The sequence below is a fragment of the Pezoporus flaviventris genome, unplaced genomic scaffold (genome assembly GCF_033815535.1).
Source record: "Pezoporus flaviventris isolate CSIRO_AGI_PZ_B2104156 unplaced genomic scaffold, CSIRO_AGI_Pfla_v1 ptg000021l, whole genome shotgun sequence".
Classification (NCBI taxonomy): Eukaryota; Metazoa; Chordata; class Aves; order Psittaciformes; family Psittacidae; genus Pezoporus; species Pezoporus flaviventris.
The window spans coordinates 6,646,943-6,667,436 of NW_026892569.1; the positions used below are offsets into that span (position 1 = coordinate 6,646,943).

Consider the following 20,494-nt stretch of genomic DNA (forward strand, 5'->3'; position numbering starts at 1 on the left):
GCTAATGTTTATTTTTCCCTTGTTGCCATTTTTCAGGACTGCCGGTCCCAAAGAAGAGCCCAAAGTCGGTAAGCACTTTTCAGCTACTATTGTTGTCTGCTTGTCTGCTTTGAAGGAGAAAGGCATGAGTTGGGCTTGTTTTCTTTTTGGGTCTAGATTGTTTTAAGTTGTCTTTCTGTTGCAACCATGATTACCTTGCACGGCTCCTGCTGCATGGGGAGAGGAAAGAGGAAGGCAGCACGGAAGGGGGACTTGTACATAAAGCCTCAGGTTTACAGATCCTCTTTCTTGACAGATGAGCTTGTCTGTCATTTAACTTACCCCCAGAAGAAAAAAAAAGCTATTGTTTCCTTTTGGAAAGATGGGGAGGCTCCACCTTCTTGCCAGATAGCAATTCCTGCCGGGTGCTTATAGGCACCAACCTTTCCCATTAATTCCCTGAGTTTTCTCAAGTACCCTTGGTTGAATTATTAACAGAATGGGAAAGCATGTCCCTTGTCAAGAGAGACAAAGCATGGACAGAGCATGGTTATGGTTCCTGGGGAATACAGTTAGGTGTCCGGATGCTTGCTCTGGAGGCATTTTGATAGTGAGCAGGATTGTGCTGCAGATGTGAGATTCCTTATTTAAAAAAAGCCCCGAACCAACAGAACAGTGTATTCTCATCCCTCTGACACTATTTCCATGTAGAGCTGTTACCTGGATGATATGTTAGCTAATAGCATGGAAGCTGTGATCTAAGGTATCATTAAAGCTCTGTGCATGATATTGTAGAAGAAATTAATGTGCTATTTGTATGCAAAAAAAAGGAAATGGTTTATTTTTAAAGGAAATGGAATACTTAAAGCCTGAAAGTTTCCAGTTATCTGTTGAGAGGGAGGGGGGGGAAAGAGAATTCTCTCCGAGAAGCTTTGGGGAAGCAGAGTGAGATCCTTGCTGTACTGCAAGTGTGAAACTTCACTGACAGTCCCTTTTGGGTGCCAAAAACTGCAGCTGGGCACAACCCACTTCGCTGCAAACCTGGGCGAGAGGTTTGTGCAGGGACTGAGCAGACGGCTCCTGCTTTTAATACGAGTTCTCTGCTCATCCATAAGAAAGCCCTGAAATAATTAATGTGATTCTGATGGCTTAGGGCAGCGCTGATTAAATTCATGTGAGCCCAGGCCTCTACCATTGTCAGCTTGCATTAATGTTGAGAGGCAGAAGCGCGGGGTGTGCTCCCTTCACAAATCACAGACATGTCAGACCCTGCGCATTCGCTTCTGTCATACGTGGGGATTATTTCAGCCTTTGGTAAAACAGAAGCGAGTGTGTAAAACCCATACGTGTCTGGCACCTTTCTTTTCTCTGCCTTCACTTTTTCCCTGGTTGGAGCACCCCATCCACACTCTGACTTCTGTCATTAAGCCAGCCCCGATCAATGAGTCTCAGTCTGTTTCAAAGCGTGGAGGCTCCTGCTTTGCCACGCTCATACTCGGCATCGGGTGAAGCGGGATCCTGCATGTCACACCTCCTGCTTGTCAGCAATGCACCATGAAAATCTGAGCAGCATCTAAGCCCATGTAGGGATAATCCTGTCTTGGTGAACAAAGGGACTGCTTGCAAACAGGTGTAGCCTTGCAACAGCAGATTTCTCCCCTACTATTTACTTTGAGGAGCTAGTCAGCCTTGGGAAAGCAGTCCTATTCCCTTGCATGCCTCTCCTCAACCGCTCTCACCTTGCTCTAGGGTCCCACCAGTAATTTTTACTACCACCTTGGGCCGTGCTGTTGCCTCTAAAGTGCAGGATTCACAAAAATGCAGAGCTTCTTACTCCCCTTGCTTGCACGCCGGATCATTTGCATTGGCAATTAGCAGTGATGTTTTACACTGCCGCATTGTGCGGCAGCTTTAATGGCCAGCTACTCTTCAGAGGGGCAGAGTGTGGTAGAGTCCTTACAGCCACATCTTCATTTCCAGGCATCAGTGATAGGCACAGGTTGAACGTGGAAACCTGGAGCAAAGCACCTTGGGGCACTTGTTTGCAGAGGAGGAGGCTGTCCTTGAGGCTGCCTAGGATGGATTTAACACTAGCGCTTGTTTGGGCTAGCTGATGGTCAAAAGCATGAAAGCAGTGGTATTGCCAAAACCTACCCTCCTCAGTGTAGTTGAAGGGCTGCTGCTTGGCTCTGGGGCAAGGGGAGGCTGACTCTCTTGGCCATGAAGACTCCATGAAGATGGCTGAGCTGTCCCCAGGGCTGCATGGGGACAATCTGCTATGGGATTTAGGATGAACGTGCTGCCCATTTCCCCCACTCCCTTTGCCCAGTGCAGGGGTACTGTTTTCCAGTAGTCCTTGATTAATCAGTTTGCTGCAGTTAGAGGACAGGGTACATCCAGGCCAGGAGCAGTTGGCCCAGTCTTAACTTGTGCTTATTCTTTGTTTCTTCTGCTGCATCAGGGAAGATGCAAGCTCAGGTCTCCATCCTCTTCTGCTTTACTCAGCACAGTGATAAGCTCTGTTGTTACCTCATCTCCTTTCCCAAAGAGCGGACATATTCCCGATTTACTGCCAGCAGCTGTCTCTTTCTCAGACAAGCCCTATTTTTAGCTATCAGTCTCAATCCTGTATTCCCAAAAGGACAACCTTAGGCTGTTGGATTCCTCCCAGCTGAGAGGAGGTGTTTTAGCCCCTTGGAGAGGTTTCTTAGTGCTGGGGCTGTAACACAGTCTGGGAATACATTTTCTGCCTTGAGCTGTTTTCCTGGGCTGTATTTTCAGCCTGTGTGTATCTTCTGATGAGTTTTGCTCTTTTTCTTAGTTTTTAAGGAGAGTTCTTCAACCTTGGTGAAAGAGCCAAATTAGTAAATAAAATTTGCAGCCATACTTGGGACTGGGCACTTAAAAGTTCCTTCTTCTTCCCCACCAAGGACATGTTCACAGCAGCTCTCTGTGCTGCTTGTTTTCTGTTTCTTATTGATTCTGTTTCAGATGAAAACGGATGATGTTTTTGCACTGCCCGTCTGGGGATATACATTTTCAGTGTGCAAATGCTCTGGTACAGCTATTTCCCCTGCAATTATCCTCAATACAACATGGATGAAAACAAACTTTTTTTATCTAGTTGCTTGCATCAAAACACTCCACAAGGGGGCAAAGATTCCCATTTCCAGCTCCTTTTGTTGTCCCTGCCAGGACCAGTTTCTCCAAAATACTTTAGAGTACAAAATCTGCAGCTAGATCATCAGAAAATGGGATCACTGCAGGGGGAAGAAAGTGCCAAGCTCTTCCAAATATTTGATCTTTTCTTTTGGGTGTAAATAAATACATTGTCAGCATAGCTGAATTGTGGCCAAAAATGTAATTCTTGTGCACAGCCTGTCCCTGACAAGAGACTTGTCACATATTTTGGGTAAATAGGCAGCACTTGGGGCTCTGCCGATGTCTTATTTTTGTCAGGAGGAGAAGCTGCTTCCACAGCATGAGTCTACAACACATCCCTTTTCATCCCAAGACCGTTTTTCCCCCTACCTTGAAATGCAGTGGGAGGAAACCACAGCAACTCTTCCCTCTTGCAGTTTTATGCCTGGAGAATCCCGTGCCAAAAAGCTTTGGTGTCTGTCTGTGCCTCAGGACATGGTCCCTGCCACCATCGCCTCTTCCATGGCAGTTTCTTTCTGCCTGACACAGACATACACAGCTGCTGCTAATGATTAACGTCCCATCTCTGCCTGCAGCCACCTCTTAGCTGTGTCATGGGCCTCGACTGTTTTAGCAGTCACTGTACAATGTAACATCCAATTACTCTTTCATTTAGCATCTACAACAACTGATCTCCCCTATGTGGGGTATCTGTAGCATTTTCCAGACACTTGGAGACTTTTATAAGCAGTTTTCCTCCTGTCTCCTTTTGAAACATAACAGCTTCAAGCTCTCTGGCTCACCATACCTTTGCTGTTTTCTTCCCTTCCTGTAATCAGAGAACAATGTAGTGCTCAGTGTGGGCTCACTCAACCTCTCTGCTGAGGGAGAAGCTGCCCTTCAGGTGGACAAATGCAGTGCCTATGACTGAAAATGGGAGTGCACAGTGGAGGGGAAGAAATCCTGGGAGGGTGAGGTGTGCTCAAACCCTGACTGCTGCTACCCCCTCTCCTGTAGGATTTGCCCCTGTGGCTGATGTTGGAGATGTTGGAGAGCCACACTGATGTTCCTACTAACCCTACTAGCCAGTGGGGAAAGGGCAGCAGGAAAAAAACACGTTCCCAATACTGCATTTTTTCATCTTAGGTTTTGCAGGATGAGCACTGTGAAGTTTCACCAACAATGTAAGGAAGCTGGCGCAGGGCATGCATCACACACCTGGGGCTAGAGTAGGGCATGAGAAGGTCCAGTTTTCCCTATATTCCTCAAGGCCAGGTTGGATGGGTCTTGAACAGCCTGGTCTAGTGAAAGGTGTCCCACCTGGCAAGGTGGTTAGAGCTAGATGAGCTTTAACCATTCTGTAATTCTATATTTATTTTGTCATGGCTGTAATACAATATCAAGATGACTGTTTTTAACCCATCACCTCTATCTAAGCATGCAGTCTGCTTAAATGGACTCAAATTAGTCATCATGGTCTTTATTTCTAGCTGCTTTTGGTTAAGAGTCTTTCTGGAAAGCTATTTAGTCTTATTAACATCTCTGGAGAAGACCATAAGAATCTGGAGGGTCAGGGGTGTTTTTGCTGGCTTGAGTAGTTCACTGCCCCATGCTTTTGTAGCTACTGTCAGAAGTCAAACTGCTTCCACTGATCTTGCTTTACTTTGCACTGAAAAGTATGATCAGCATCTCTGGATGAGGTCTGAACTGCTGGCTTTGCAGTTATCTGTCACCAAACGGCCCCCTGTTCTTCTTGCCCTGATTTAGCTGCATTCCTGCCTGTGTGTGAGCCAAGTACGCTGAGCGGTCAGATGCGGATCCAGGAGCATCAGCCCCAAAGCTAGGAACAGGGCAGGAGATGGAGAAACCATCATTTCATTGGCATCTGCTCAGTTCATCTCCTGGGACAGTGCCACCTTTCCACCAAGGCACAAACCTCTTCATCCAGGCAGTCCCTGCCACAGAGGGCAGGGCAGTCGGACCCCAGAAGGTCCTGGTGATGATGACGATGTGTTGAAGCTGCTACATCCCATGAAAATAAGTTTGGCCCAAACTTTTTTGGAATTATCTGGTGATGTGAAAGTTGATTAATATTCTCTTGAATTAATTTAAGTACGTATAGTCATTATTTCCATAACTATGTTTTGCTTTCTCTGTTCCCCTCTTCAACTCCTAAGCAGAGATGTTTCAGGCTTTCTGAAGGCATTGTTATTTATAAAAACAACTGTCTCTTTGAAGAAGTTTTCCCCAATTTCTTCCAAAAGGTCTGCATATTTGCAATGGCAACTCTAGTTTAATTAGAGGTGGTTTTGCTTGAGATACGCTGACGCTTTCGTTTGCAACCCAAATACAAATCGGAGTGCATAGTTTGTCCGAAATTTAGATCTTTCATGTCATAAAGTGAGAGCACTTTTTAAAGTTCAAACTTTGCTTCTTTTTAAATCAAAGTTTTCAGAGAGTTCTCAACATTTCCCTAAGGGTTGAATAAAGCTTCACATTTTAGTCCCTTCTGTAAACCAGCTATTTCCAGTGAGATTGGCCTGAAGTTTCACAGGATACTTGTAGTTATTTTAGTAGTTTGGCCAAACAAACGGAACAATCCAGATGGCTGGACTGAGAGTTGTAAGGTGTTTTGTTTTTCTTTCTTTCTTTTATTTTCCTCTATTTTTAAGTTACAAAGGAGTGATTATCCACAGCAGAGATGTTTTAAAATGGCTTCATTTAAAAACTGAAGGGCCGCCTGTGAATTAGCTTCTTTTACCACTTAAAAAGTTAAAGATGTTTGAAATTGGTTCAGATATTTGTAGTTGAAAGTCTGCAGTTGAGTAATCACAGCAGGTATGCTTTGTTCAGAATTGCTTGAAAGGACAAAAGCAATTTCACATTCTAGTCGATTGAGGTGTCATTTAAAAAAATGCTGTTTAGTGGATCAACAGCTCGAAGGGTTTGCAAGGTCGAAGTTGTTTGGGCTGTTCTGTTTAAACCTAAGAATATGAGCAACTTAAACCAGAAACGATTACTGTTAAGACTCAAAAAGTGGCACTTCTTTAGGATGACTTTCTCCTCTGTAGTTAATTCAGCCCTGCTGTGGTGGAGCGCTGGCCACCTGAGGTTTTGTGTTCAGAATAGAGGAGAGTGTGCTTCAGCCCTCGTGTGCAGATCTGCTGTGTGTTTGCTGTTGTCTTTTCTCCCTACCTCTGCTTGGATTTCTATGGAGAAGTCCCTGGAAGCAGAGACTCCTGTTGCAATGGTTTGGGGTACCCCCTGCCAGCAAAAGGCTTTATATATTTTTGAGAGGTTTCTTGGTACGAGTGGCTGACCCCTTTTAACCAGGAAATTGTGGATGTTATAAAAGCAACCTGTAGGATGCTACTTTTCCAGCCATCCTTTTCATCACAGCAGCCCGGGGACGTGCCAGTTCCCTGTGCCAGAGCAGGTGGGAGACTGGACTCAACCTTAGTGCTGACCCAAGGTCATCTCAAAAGAGCATTAAAGAGCAGTTAGTGTACAGTTTGGGGAGCTCTTATTGAGGAAGGATTTGGCAGCATATTGAGTAGTACAAATCCTGGCAACACAAATGTGGCTTGCACTTCATCTGAGCACGCTGTTGTGAACTTAAGAATTGTGTACCCTGCTTAGCTAAATATTGAGCAGACAGAGCTCTTGACATACTGCTTTTGAATAAGCCTTGAGTTTGAGCGGGTTTATTTTTTCCTGTTTTAATATGCTCAATTAAAACAAGGAAATCAAACTGGAAATAGATGTTTTCACGTTTGTGAAGGTGTGCTGTAATCCTGTGGGTGCTCTGGGAAGCAGAGACATGGAAGCGGTACTCTTGTTTTTCACTCACTTGTGATGTGGAGGTTGCAAGGACCACAGAGGGAAAGTGATCTTGCATGGTAATGGCTGGGCTTGAATCTCTTTTGGAGAGACTGTTGGAGTTTTCATAGTGGAATCTGGTAGTTTTTTGCAGGCTCAAGTTAGACCCTAATGTTACCTGAGTAGAATCATAGAATGGTTAGGGTTGGAAAGGATCTTAAGATCATCTAGTTCCAAGCCCCAAAGGTTGTTGAATTTTTCTGCCTTAATGTAGGAAAAGAATAAGTGCACTGAGACTAGTAACCTATAATGAGATTTAGATTTGTTTTATGTGTGAGATAGGGAGCTGCATATTTTTTTATGACAAATGACTTGTTTTGCATATCTCTTTCTGTCAGTCTGACAAATCAGAATCTGTTATCGGGGAAATGTAACTTCACCCAGCATTAACTGGTGGCAGCAAAACTGCGATTTAGATATTTACTTATGTGCATGCAAGAAACCCTGATCAAAGAAGGGAGAAAAATTGATGGCAAACACCCACTCAAGGACCAATAACTGTCTGTTCCCTCTCTCTCCACTCGCTTTCTCCCTTACAGCAACCACTTGAAAGGAAAGACAGCCAAAACAGTTCTCAGCACAGTGTCTCCAGCCACCGCAGCGGGCACACCGCTTCCCCAGCGCACAGCACACAGGTGCTGCCGGACTACACCGCTGCCGAGGCGCCGGCTGCGGACCAACCCGACGGTGCTGGGCAGAAAAAGCCAGATCCATTCAAAATCTGGGCCCAGTCCAGGAGCATGTATGAAAGCCGACGTGAGTATGAAGCAGGTGTGGTTGCTAAGGCTACGGCTCTGGCAGCCGCTCTCTGTATATTTTGTTTTCGAAGAACTGAATCCTTTAGGTTTACGTTGGAAAGAGAAGGCTTCAGTTCGTTAATTTGGTATCTTGTCTGTGATAGCAACTTGATAGAGGGGCAGTTTCCTCTCTGATGAGGAATGAATTCAAACCGTCTCTAGGAAAGATGAATACGAAAAAGCCCTTTAAAATTAAAGACCATCTTTTCCCATATTCTTTTCTGTTTTGTCTTTAAATTAGGCTGAAGGAGAATTTCCAAGTTTGTTATCCAGATCCTGAATTCCAGTTTGAAGTTAAGAGTAGTTGTTTGATATGCTTAGGAATTTCAGTAAGGAGAGGAAGTAATTAGTTTGCTGAAATTCATATCAGATGCTTTCCAGCCTCACCCAGGGGAGGAGAAAATCCAGCTGAGCCATTTTACTCTGACCAAAGCAGACACTTTAACAGAACAGATATCAAATGCATATTGTAAGTGGCTTTTATGGCAATTAATAATCAGCACACTTGTCTAATAGTTCAGCAGGGCTTTGACTCTGCTCCAAGACTATAAGTATGTTTTCAATCAGTTTCTTCTCTGCAAACAAAATAAACACACTGGCTTTGCTTTAATTGTGTTCCCGAAGATGATCACATCTGTAAAAGCCTCTTAAAGAAAGAGAGTATTAGGTTCATTTTCAAAAACAATAGCTACTTTAGTTACAGAAAAAGGAGCTTCAGAGTCTTGGCGCTGTAAGAATCACCTGGAGATTGACTTTATTGTGCTAACTGGAAATTGGCAAAACCAGTATGAAATTAGCCCAGAATGAAAAATGGTAGGGCTGTGGGTTTTTTTCTGACCAAATGAATCATTTTGTTATCTTATGTCCTGGAAAAAATCAAATCATGAATCACAGTTTCTTGGCTGAAGATGCATCTCTTTGGATTGAATGTCTCAGCAGTGCAGTTTGTAGGTGTCTCGGCTTCTGTGTGCTGCTTTACTTCCCTTCGCAGGGATTAGGTGTACTGACCCTGTGGCTCTTGGGCCAAGTTGTGCTGATCTGCAGAGAAGTGCAGTGATGGAAGTTTCACCTGCATCTCATTGAAATAGGAAAAAGGGGGCAAGAGCTGAGGGGTGGTGACTCTTCACCCTGCAGAGCTGTGAGCAGAGCTCCTTCTCCATCTGCCCAGGTGAACGATGCTGAAGCTGTCCCATGGTACCAGCAGTACTGCTGCACAGCTCACGTGGTTCCCATAGGCATTGCCTCTGACCCCCTGCAGCTCCTTAGCTAATTTCTAATTGGCTGTTTAACTCATACTAATTAGTCATTAATATCAGCTTAGTAGCCTTAACTCCTGCCTGTCTTTCCCAATAAACCTGAGACTGAGCAGGAGAAATCCTGAAGTGTACAGGCAGGTAACTGCCCTTCTGTGTCCACCTCCAATACCATGTGCTAAGTCCTTCGTCTTTCCTCAATGGCTGCAGGTATTTTGTAGAGGCTTTATCCTTGTCTGTGACCAGAGCCCTTCCAGAGGCCTTTTCACTGTCTCTTGACCTGTTGGTTTCCTACACCCCATCTCTCCCTCTGCCACAATCCTACTGCTTGGGCCTTTTGCTACGCTGGGATCTGCTACACCCCTTCAATTTCCCTTTCTATGATCCACTATCTCTGGAGTTGATCCTCACTATCCCTTCAGTTCTTATCTCCTGCCTGTTCTGCCAGATGACACCTGTTGGAACATCAGTGCTTTTCTGTCCCCTTTTTATCACATTGCCATTTCCTTGCCAGGAAGGTGTTTTCTGAGATTTCTTGGTTTCACAGACCATGTTTTGGAGTATGGCAGAAGCATGGTATGGCCATGTCTCCTTGTTAAGTGTGTGCACTAGAAGTGTCCAAAAACCTGCGAATTTCTGATCCTAAGCTGGAGTGAAACACATTTTCTGAGGATTAACCTGCACTCTTAGTGACATGGCTTTGCTGTGCCTAATGAAAGGTGAAGAAAACCAGGAAAGACCTCATCTAAGTGAAAAAGGCAATTGGATTTACTGTTTCCTGTCACAGTCTGATCACGAAGTGTGACTAGTGGTTTTATTTAGAGGTCGGTGGTCGGTTTCTCCTTCGTCGCCTTTAATCCCTCTCACCAGTCTCATAAATGGAGGCTGGATCACAGCTGAGACCTGGCACCTTTTCTGCCCTGGGAGCTTGGGGGGAGCCACCATGTTTCTTTCCCCGTGTTTGGTCTGCATGAAAATTGGGCAATTGGTGGCTGCTGCGTTACAAACATAAATCATCCCATTGAGGCTTGCCCAAGCACTGGCTCTGTGGCTCTCGGACCACTTGTAGGGAGGTCTGCTCACATGAAGTGTCAGAGGGTGTGGGATGAAAAAAAAAACCATTTTCTGGACTTCCAGTTTCACTGTGTGCTCCACATGTTCTGTTCTTCGTGTTTCACTCAACTGCAGTTCAGTTCAACTCCAGTGCCTTCTTTGGCTGGTGGTGATACAGTCATATCACTGCTTTCTTCTTTACTTGAGCACCCGTTCCTTTTGGCTTTGGGACTAAAGTTAGCATCTCCTCTCCCATGACATCCATAGCTTTTAGTTCGATGTGAGCAGAATTAAAGGAGTATTTAATGTACAGCAGGAGGATGCCACCCTAGTGCCAGTGTTGAAAATGGCTGGTTCATCCAGTAGATGAAGCTTTTGATGCGTCCTAGAAGCCCCCACTGCCTGAGGAACCCTAGCTCAGGTCTTCCAGCTCTCTCTGCTGCCCAGTCCAGGGCTTGCTCTCCATTGATTCATGGCTTTCAATTTTAAACCTGAAAAGGATTATAAAACATTCTTATGAGAGGCAGGGTTTTGAATCCCCAAATGAAATGAAAACCAGCAAGAACCCTTTGTGTTGAAATATATGATGGAATTAAAAAAAAAAAAAGACAGAATTTTAGAGCATTAGATCATCTTAAGTGTTTTATTTTGTTCCATTTTTTGGTGAAATTGTTGAGTATAAAGAGAACAGGCTGCAATTTTTCAAGTGCAGTTGACACAAGGAGATGAATTCATTAGCCCCAGCCCAGACAGCTTTTTTTATATTCATCTAAAAGTAATATTATAAAGAGGTTTTTTTCAATATATGAATACATCTTCTGCAGGATGTTTCTTAAGAAGTACTGAATCTATAATGAACAGCTATTGCCTTTAATTAATATCATTCATTAACAGTAATAATAATAATAATATAGACATGGAAAGCACAGGCAACATTTTCATTTTTTTTCGAATTGGTAAATTCTTTTCTTTGAATATTCTTTGGATCAGTACTTCATAAAAGTAGCTATATTTAACTTAGGTGACTTGTCTCACTGAAGCCATTGGTAGAGCAGAATTTGGTTCAAAAGCACCAGCTAACCCATAATTTTCTAAAAGCATGTATTTTTTATTTACCAGAAGTATCTTAATATCAGGAAGTATTCCCATTCCGCAAAGGAGAACCACAGACATTGCCTGCTCAGGGGAAGAGGAAAAAAATAGAAGAAAAATTAAGCTAGAATTAATAATGCAGAACTAAGCAGCGGCTCCATAGCTGTGTCTGGACTCTGGTTGAGTGGCAGCAGATGAGAACTGCAGCTTTGTTCAACAAATGCAGGCTAAAGTTCCTTCACATGCAGCTCCCCTGGATGAGGAGATCCAGCCTGCAAGGTGCTGAGTGCTTGGGCTCCTGTCCAAGGAAGCTGATTTTCAAGCTGTAAACCCAGAAGGACTTGCGTGCTTTAAGGCTAAGGCTGAGCTCAAATGCTCTGCTGCAATCTGGCCCAGAGTCGCAATTCTTTGCTGGATTAAGACTTTTGAGAATACAGCTTTGGGTTAAGTAAATCTGAAAACAGATCATTTGATGGCGATAACAAATGCAGTCTTTGCTGGTGCTGAGTTTTAGCTTCCTGAGCTCTTCTTTATAAGTAAGGCATTGCTGCTGGTGGTAGTTGTGTACATGAATCAGAGAGAAGGACAAAGGTTTAAAAACAGAAGCTGTTCCAATAGCCAGGAATGACATACATAAAGAGCATTCAGTGAGAGAAACAGCTATTGAATAGTTTAGCTGAGAACCACAGTTCTGCAATCTCACACTGTGTTATTGAAAATGTATTTCTATAATACGTTTTTTATTTTTCAATGTATTATTAAACTTCCTTAAAGATTAACACAATCTGTTGTCAAATTTTTCGCATGTGGCCTGATTGCTTTGCAAAATACCGTATCCTGCATATGGCCATCTGTCAAAACAGCAGTAACAAAATGAATTAATCTGAATTGCAGATGTGTTAATGAATCCCTTTGAAGGGCTTAAGTATTTAATTAAAAGTAAAGCAGAACATGATAGATAATTTTTAAAGCTTTTAAAATATTCTAAGTTATCATTAATATTTGAACTTTATTTTCGGGCACATAATTTATTTGCTAGGATTTTCTCTCCCCAGATCTAATTAAAATAATACAAAAACGTCTTGACCCCAGTGTGTAGCACTCACTCACCAGCAACTCCATAGAATTAAAAATATTTGCACAATGATATCAAACATCAGATACTTTCTCCCTAAAATAGAAGAGAAAAATACTCTCAGGAAATTGCATCCGCCTTCAGATCAGGCTGACTTAAAAGATGACTGTAAAAGCCCCTTGGTAGGGTTATGTCCTTTTGTTGTATTAATAGGAGACAAGCAGTTACAGTCATGCACTTGGGCACACAGATGTGTCCATGCCCTTGGAGGATGTCTTGTTAAAAAGGGCCACAGGACTTGCAGCATGTTCCATGAGCAGCAGAGGCTGTGGAGCTGCTGTGGAGCTGGTAATGGACAGACTGGTCTCTGGCTCAGCCGAGGCATTGTGCCTTCCCCAAACCTCAGCAGCAGAACTTGGCTGTCTTGTTGAGAACATGCTGAAGACATCTTTTGAAAGTCTTCCATGCCACCGGAAGGGTAGATTAGGAAAAGGACAAAAGGAAAAGACACATAAAACTGAATTCTCCTGCAGTGGGGTAGTTTAGAAAATGGCTTTCCTGCAAATACAGAACCTCATTGCATTTGTGGCTAAGTCACAGGGCTTTTCAACACTGAAACTCGCCATCGGCTTCAGTGGGACTTCTCACACCTAATTTCAGATTTGTCCTTATATACTTTGCTGAGTCTGGGCCTTAAAACTGTTATATTTTGCCATGCTGTGAGTCACTGAAAGTGCTGCTGCCTCAAGTGAGCTAGGGACTGAAGCAAACTCATACTGGTTATTTTTGAATCCATCTTGTGTTGAAATTGATGTTGCACTGGGCAGATGATTTCTTTTATATAGCATGTAAGATAATTGTCAAGGTTTGTATATGAAAGTTTGATTAAAATGACCTCTAATTAAGCACTGTGTTTAGTGTTCATCACATGTATTTAGAATTAACATTAGAAAAAGATTTCAATTGGAAAATTGTGTCGTGATGGTGAAAATTTTCTTTTGTAGAAAAATATTTTAAGGTGTTCTCTTCTGAGAAGAAAAAAGGTTTTCCAATATACCTGCATGTATGTGCATAAATGTATAAATACATATGTGTGTGTGTATTACATAGCCTCATGCGCACAGCCATGTGCAAATAGATGTGAGTTAGTATGTCGTAATCCTGAAGATCTATAACCTTAGCAATTTATGCATGAAAGTCTAGCATGAGCCATGCAATCAAAATGAATTGAATGAACTGACAAGAAAGCAGATACATTAAGCTTTGCAAAACTGTAAAATTAATATTACAGCTATGTCACCTTCGCCTGCAACTGGACTGAGCAAGGGTGAGAGAGAGAGAGAAATCAATTCCACAAGTTTTGGAGAATGTAAGACTGTGCCGAGAATGTATCTGTGTCTTGTGATGTCTTGTTCTGGTGTCATTGCTGCTCTGTGGCGGGGGGCTCTTCATCACCAAGGGAGTCTGGCAGGGCCGTACGCCAAGGTTAGCCACGAAGGTGCAAAGTACTTGCTTTACTGTGTCCTGGCTAGCAGTGGATTTCATAGGCAGCAGTGGGGGGCTTATGTTCCTGTTTTGTCCATGAGTTTTCCCGGTGGGCTGTGGCACTCAGCTCTCCTTCCATTCCTCCTCATAGCCACAGAAGAGCTCTTCTTACCACTTTTGCGACATTCTCCAAATGGTCTGGTTTAATGCAGGATGAGCACACTGGCAAGTTTTATTCATCTGGGCTATGCACATGAGACTCGGATATACTTGAGCTCAGTTCAAGGTGTAAAGATGCAATGAGTGACTCCTGGAGGCTATATTTTCATTTGCTTTCAATAAAGTTTTAGCACTACCATGAAGTTTTCCCTTTAAGTAACAAATGTGGCTTCTCTGAAGCGTTACCAAATAATGGAGAACCTAAATTAATTCTCCAGTGTTGAGAGCCTCAGGGTCCCACCTCAGCTGTAAGTAGCATGGAGGCGGATGGGGTTTTCTGAGCTGTGTCGATGAATCACTGTACTGCAGAGCTGGCGTAAAAGGTGGTGAAAGGAGTTCTGTCCGGTTTGTACTCCCTCTGTGTAAATGTGTGCTGTCTGTATGTTTGTTGTATCTGTGTTTCACCTCTCTGTAATCCTTCTGGTGGAAGCAGCGTTCCATTAATGAACTCACTTCTTTGGGATAGACTTGCCTTGTTTTTGTTGCTTTGGTTTGACACCGCTGTTACACCTCGGCTTGCCATTCCCTCCAGCGGCTGTTAATTGGCTAGCTGGTACCCAAACCAGGAACATAAGGCATCATTCAGTGAAACTGGAGAGTTGACAAATGGGAAGGTTTTGAGAGATGCCAAGGAAATGGGCCCACGCTGAAGCTCTCTGCAGAAGCCGTTTTACCTCTGACAGATCCAACACGCACTATTAATTGGTTGGGGCCAGCCTTTGCCAAAAAAATCCTTCAAAGTGCTGGAGAGACACTTTGAATGTGTCTGCTCTTCACTCTCCCACTTGCTGAAGGCAGTGACAAACACCAGTGAATTCGTTGTCTAAGTTTTGCTTTTGTGCCGCATGTCTGTATGAACCACGCAGGCTTCCAGCATGTTCATTGCCTGATTGTTCTGTACTTGTAGCTGGACAAAAATTAGCCTCTAGTTCAGTAAGGTGATGTGCATGGATCTAGCTTAGTTTATGAATGCAGTGTGAAAATATAGATAAACCCAGTTTGAATGAAAATACAAAGCAAACATCTGTGCCTTAGCATTCATCTGTTCTTTAAATTTTTAGTATTCCCAGGTCTTAAATTCATATTATGGTTTAAACCTGTTGAGTCACTGAATAGAGAGCGTCGGTGCTAACCAAAATCTCAACACTCAAAACCCCCAGATGACTAGACTCAAACCTTTGCACAACAGGCACCGGCAGTGTAAAATGCAGTTAGGACCCCGACTGATGCTCACTGATGTCAGTGAAAAACAACCAGTTTATTGTCTCCTGTATACAGAAACCTAGATGATGTTTCATTAAACATGTTGCATCCCGCATCTGTGTTTGCACTTACTTAAATTACATTCCTACTTTGGTTTCTTTGCTAAAACAGTAGACAGCTGACTTGTAAAGGAACAGCTTTAATTATAAATGTTGGGAGGGGATCTTTACAAAATTAGTGAATGTCACAGATCCTAACCAATAATGAACCTGACATTGTCTTCTGATATGATTTAATGTTAGCAATTAATCTTGTATTTTTAAAGAAGGGATGAAAGCAAGCATGAGTAAGGTAATATAAAACATGACTGTTCAACTGCACTTCAAGGTTAGTACTTCACTATATGTAATATTCATTGTAAAAGCCTTGCTGGTATTCCATACTAACGAGTAAGGTTGGGCTTTTTTAAGTTTCCAGCTGGTTTTATCTGTTAAGTGGTTTTACAAAGCCTGTACATGAGTGAGTGAGAGACAAGAGAGCTGCATTGTTTTCAGTGGAGCTCTTCTGTTTCACACCAGCTGGAGATCTGTCCCATACTTATATAAAGCAGTGTCAGTAAACAGATAGCAAACTATGCTTGTGAAAGTTAATTAAACAGTAGAAGTCACAACAAGTGGCTTTTTTGTCTCCCATGAAAGAAGAGGCAGCTGTATTGTTTCTGGCAGAGTAATTCTCTGTTGTACACATTATTTATTGGAGATTTGGAAGAGCCTTTTGCACTGGGTAATGATGCTAATATTTATGAAAGAAAATATTGTAGTGATAAACAAATGGCAAGTCACAATTAAACACCTAGAAAGGAGAAACCACCACATAGGTTTTAGTAGTAATTTAAATAATAATCCTTTAGTATTTAAAGCTGTTAATGCTCTTAATTATGTCACCAAGAGTAAAATTGTGTAGCAGATCCTTCTACATGTACATCAGAATAGTCCTGATTCAGGTATAAAGGTGTGTGGTTTTGATTAAAAATTACAGTTTTCCTTCTTTCCCTTCAGTTCCAGATTACCAAGAGCAGGATATCTTTCTATGGAGAAAGGAAACCGGTTTTGGATTTAGGATTCTAGGTGGAAATGAACCTGGAGAGCCTGTGAGTATATCTAGAAGTGGTCATGTTTTATCTCATGGTATCTCCCAGAATCATGACAGTAGCATGAACAGATATGCAGAACTGTGCTGCAGTATCTCTTTTAGAATATCTAGTGGGCAATGCATTTACATCCTGCACCTCCTCCCCACTCTCCCTCCAAAAACCAAACTAAACCTCCCACAACTGAGATGGATTTGGCTTCCCCTGCTATTCCCTGTCTTTATTATAGCCCAAATGAATACACATAGGTCTGAAATTGCCTGAGACACTGAGAAAAGGATGTCTTGGTCAGGTCTGCAAGTATTTTATCTTAGTGTGTCACATTTTCTTTGCTCAATTCCCTCCTTAAATTCACTTCTTTACCATAAATCCAGTACCTGTGGAAGGTGTCAGGCTTTCTTGTGCTGCACAGCTCAAAGCTAGATAGAGGCAGCATAAATTTCCACATACTTCCCTGCCAAATTATTTTTCTCATTTATGGGAAGAGAGGCTGTGAAGTCCTCTCATGTTAGAGTAACTCCACAGAGCTCACTGAGCTGGTGGACGGATGAGTGGTGCAGAGTTTGTAAACCCTAGAGGCAACTGAAAAGGTAACTCAATCTCTGCTTTCCTGACAAGACCTTCGGTGCAGAACCATCTTCCTTTCTGGTCACTGTCTGGTTGAACACATTTCCAGAGGCTGTCATTAGAGTGAAGAGACCACCTGAAGAAAAAAGATGTCAATTTGTTACTATTTCACAATGTGACTGTATTCATGTGGAGCTGCTTTCACAGGAGCAACTTTCCTGACCTGCAGACATCTGTCAATAGTTTCTTGTCCCTATTAAATTGGGTCTAACTACCAGTGCCCTTTGCTTCCAGCTGGCTGTTGAGCTAGTTCATATTTGTCACTGTATTTCTCTTTCTCTTTCCTATCCCCTATTTGTGCTAATTCATCAACAGATTTACATTGGTCACATTGTACCGCTGGGTGCTGCTGATGCTGACGGCCGCCTGAGATCGGGTGATGAACTGATCTGTGTGGATGGGACGCCTGTTGTTGGGAAGTCACACCAGCTTGTTGTCCAGCTTATGCAACAGGCAGCCAAACAAGGTCATGTCAATCTGACCGTCAGGCGCAAAGTGGTTTACACAGGTAGGCTGCAGTGCTGCTCTGCAGGGGTGGATTGTCCTGCCAGACTCATCTGTTCAAGGAATGGTTTAAAGAAAAAAACCTCATTGTAACACTGGGAAGACTCAGGGGATGTGCTGTTGTTGTTCCTCTTTTGCCTGTTTTTAGTCTTTTTTGTTCTTGATCAAATATGTGTCAAATATTTTGTTTCCAGTCAGGATTCTCTCAGTCTCAGTTGTCTTCCCCAGTCTTTGTGAAGGTTTCTAATAAGATGGGGTACTGTCCAGTTTCAACCATTTTAGTTTGCCTTGTGCCTGGATGCCTGTATTTCCTGTTTACTTCCCAAAATAACTGTGCTGCCTGATAGCCACTCTTAAACTGGGAGTGAGGGAAAAGATGCTGAAGAGTCCACAGGAGGGGAGGCAAGGGCAGAGAGTGAGTAAAGGCATTGGTGTGTGGTGGCTGATGTCTCAGGCTCAGGAGAAGCTTCAAGTGAGGTTGCAGCATGTAGCCGACTAACTCAAGGATGTGAAACTGTAAGTGTCAAGGCCGGATTGCATGGGGCTTTGAGCAGTCTAGTCTAGGGGAAGGTGTCCCTGTCTGTGGCAGGGGGTTGGAACTGGATGAGCTTTAACGTCCCTTGCAACCCAAACCATTCTATGGTTGTATGGTTCTGATAGTGCAGGGTCTGTGTTTTTTTTGTACTAGAGTGATTTCTGTATGCTAGGCATTGGGCATACACTGAACAAGTCCAAAAGGGGAAAAAGAAGCTGGCAGAAAGACGAAGATGCAGATGGAAGTGACACCACTGCATGGTGACACCCAGATTAGTGGCAGAAAAGTGTCCTGATAGCAAAGAAAATGAAGAAATGATCACAAGTTTCTAAATTACATGTGACCTTATACTTAATATTGGAGAGTAATACTGGAGTGCTTCCTTTTCTCGTGAGCTTTAGGAAGCTCACATGTGAGATTTGCTTTAGCTCACTTATTCCAAATAAAGGGTATTATATAGCTTTTCAAGTTTAGGAATCAGAAGGAAAATAGACAATGATGTACTTCATCCTAAAGATAATGAAAATAACATTCAGGCTGAAAATTAGGCCCACAGTGGAAGTTAGGACTAGAACAGTACCTGTAAAATAGCTCTGTATTCTTATCCAGGACTGAGCTGCTTCTGCACAATATTAAATAACTGTTCACTCCTCATTTCTTTCCTTCTTTCCATTGTGGATGAAGTGATGCCAAGATTATGTCTCTCCTCTAATAGCTTCTCTCTCATTCCGGACTAAGGGCTGCTAATGTGAGAAAAGCTTTAGGAGATGAGCTTTGGGAGGAAGAGGAAGAGCAGCTGAATTTTGGTACTGTTTTTGTGTGTGATTTTCTTTCCAGTTTTACAGCCTTCAGGCTGGAAATTACCATAAAAGATTTAGATGCATGACAGGTCTCTTGGTATTTCATTCAGGGTCTTTACTCCAGACCAAGCTATTTCTGAATCATTGCAAATGTGGGCATTTACTCTAGGATAAATTATTCAGGATCCCTTCTTTTTCACCTTATATTTACAACCTTTTAAATTCCAGCATTACTTTGTAGAGAAGCCTTTTCCTCAATTTTGGTCCCTTATTCCTCCTGTCATCTCTATGCCAGTAGAAGAAGACCGTTCACCTAAATGATGAATCTTAAGATTCATACAGGGGAAAGTATATACTCCCGTAGTCTTAATACGGAGAATACTATATATTTTGTACTTACTTTTAATATATAAGTGCAGACATGCACTTCTATCCAAGAATTTTTGAAAGTTCTTTTTCTGTGGATCATGGGTTTACAGGTTTAGATTTTGGTTTGTGCCCATTTTCTTCTTGTTGCTTTTAAGATCTCTCAACTTTGATTCACCAAATTGGAGAAGTGACCTGATTAGTGGAGGCAGCCATTCAATAGAGACAAGTGCAATATGCTGTTCTCGGCTGCGCAAATGGACTGTGGAGAACTGGCTCAGTAACAAGAAGTGGAAGCTATTGTGGGCCACAAGCTTTAACCTGAGGTTGGCTCAGGTGAAGAAAAACACTGTGCTGGAATGTAGGCAGGGGGAAACTCTCCTGATTTCCCAGCAGATGATGGCTTAGCTGCAATATGGTCCAGTACTTCAAGACAGACATGTTTGAGTTGGAGAGGGCCCAACTGGAGGGAGTCCAGAGGACCAGTGAGAATAAGGAGAGCTCTAGAAAACATGGTCTGCAAGGAAATATTGAACAAATTGGGTTTTTTTTAGCCTAAAGCAGAGAAGGGGGAGGAGATGTTGAACTCCCCAAGATTATAAAAGGCTTCTGCAAAGAGGAAAGGAGTAATATATTCTCCATATGCCTGCTAGATAGAACTAGAAATAATAGCCTTATGTTGCAGCAGGAGAGTTTTAAGTTAGATATTGCAACCAATAGATTGCCTAGGGAGATATTTAACAGCTGATTAGACGAACATCTGTCAGGACTGACAGTAAGTATAGTTGGCCCTTACTTGAGCAGAGTGTGGACTAAGCAATTTTTTGAGGTTTCTTCAAGCCATGTAGTTGCTGATTAGATTCTAAACTAATACCACTTTCAATTGATATTAGACACTTGTTCAATATTAATGTTAGTAATGTTTAATGGTTTCCCCCCAGCTGTGCCAGACTGTACAGATGATAGTTGCTGGTTCTTCCATCCAGAACAGCTTGGTTCACAAGTTGTTTTGCTTTAGTATGGGTGTTTATTATTACTTAAGGTCACATTAATCAGAGGTAGTCGGTGCTACCCAACTGATGGTATCGAGTTAAAAAATATACAAGTGTTGAGTGTTGGGTATTTGGTGTTACTGTCACTCCTCATAGTTGTGCACACATACATGGTTGCACTGTATAACTGAAGTGGGGATGTGACATCTAAAGGAGGCACCTCTGAACTAATGCAACCCACATTTAAAATGCCACAGAGCATCCAAGCATGCAGCACTACACTGGTTTAGCCATACTGCTGCTGTAATTTGGCAGTGAAAGGCTTTGATTGCTTGACCACTGGA

The 20,494-nt window shown here is 42.7% G+C and overlaps 1 protein-coding gene across 27 annotated transcripts in view; it reads left to right on the top strand.

The window, feature by feature from the left end:
• MAGI1 (membrane associated guanylate kinase, WW and PDZ domain containing 1) overlaps positions 1-20,494 on the top strand; it is a 339,165-nt gene that overhangs the window by 301,034 nt on the left and 17,637 nt on the right. For 21 of the 27 annotated variants that reach the window (XM_061455797.1, XM_061455802.1, XM_061455803.1 and 18 more), the window contains 5 exons: positions 37-68; positions 7,539-7,755; positions 13,561-13,638; positions 16,235-16,326; positions 17,269-17,461. In XM_061455797.1, the coding sequence (XP_061311781.1) occupies positions 37-68; positions 7,539-7,755; positions 13,561-13,638; positions 16,235-16,326; positions 17,269-17,461 (612 nt within the window). The remainder of the gene's footprint in view (positions 1-36; positions 69-7,538; positions 7,756-13,560; positions 13,639-16,234; positions 16,327-17,268; positions 17,462-20,494) is intronic. The other 6 variants (XM_061455785.1, XM_061455786.1, XM_061455801.1 and 3 more) reach the window with 1 other exon arrangement.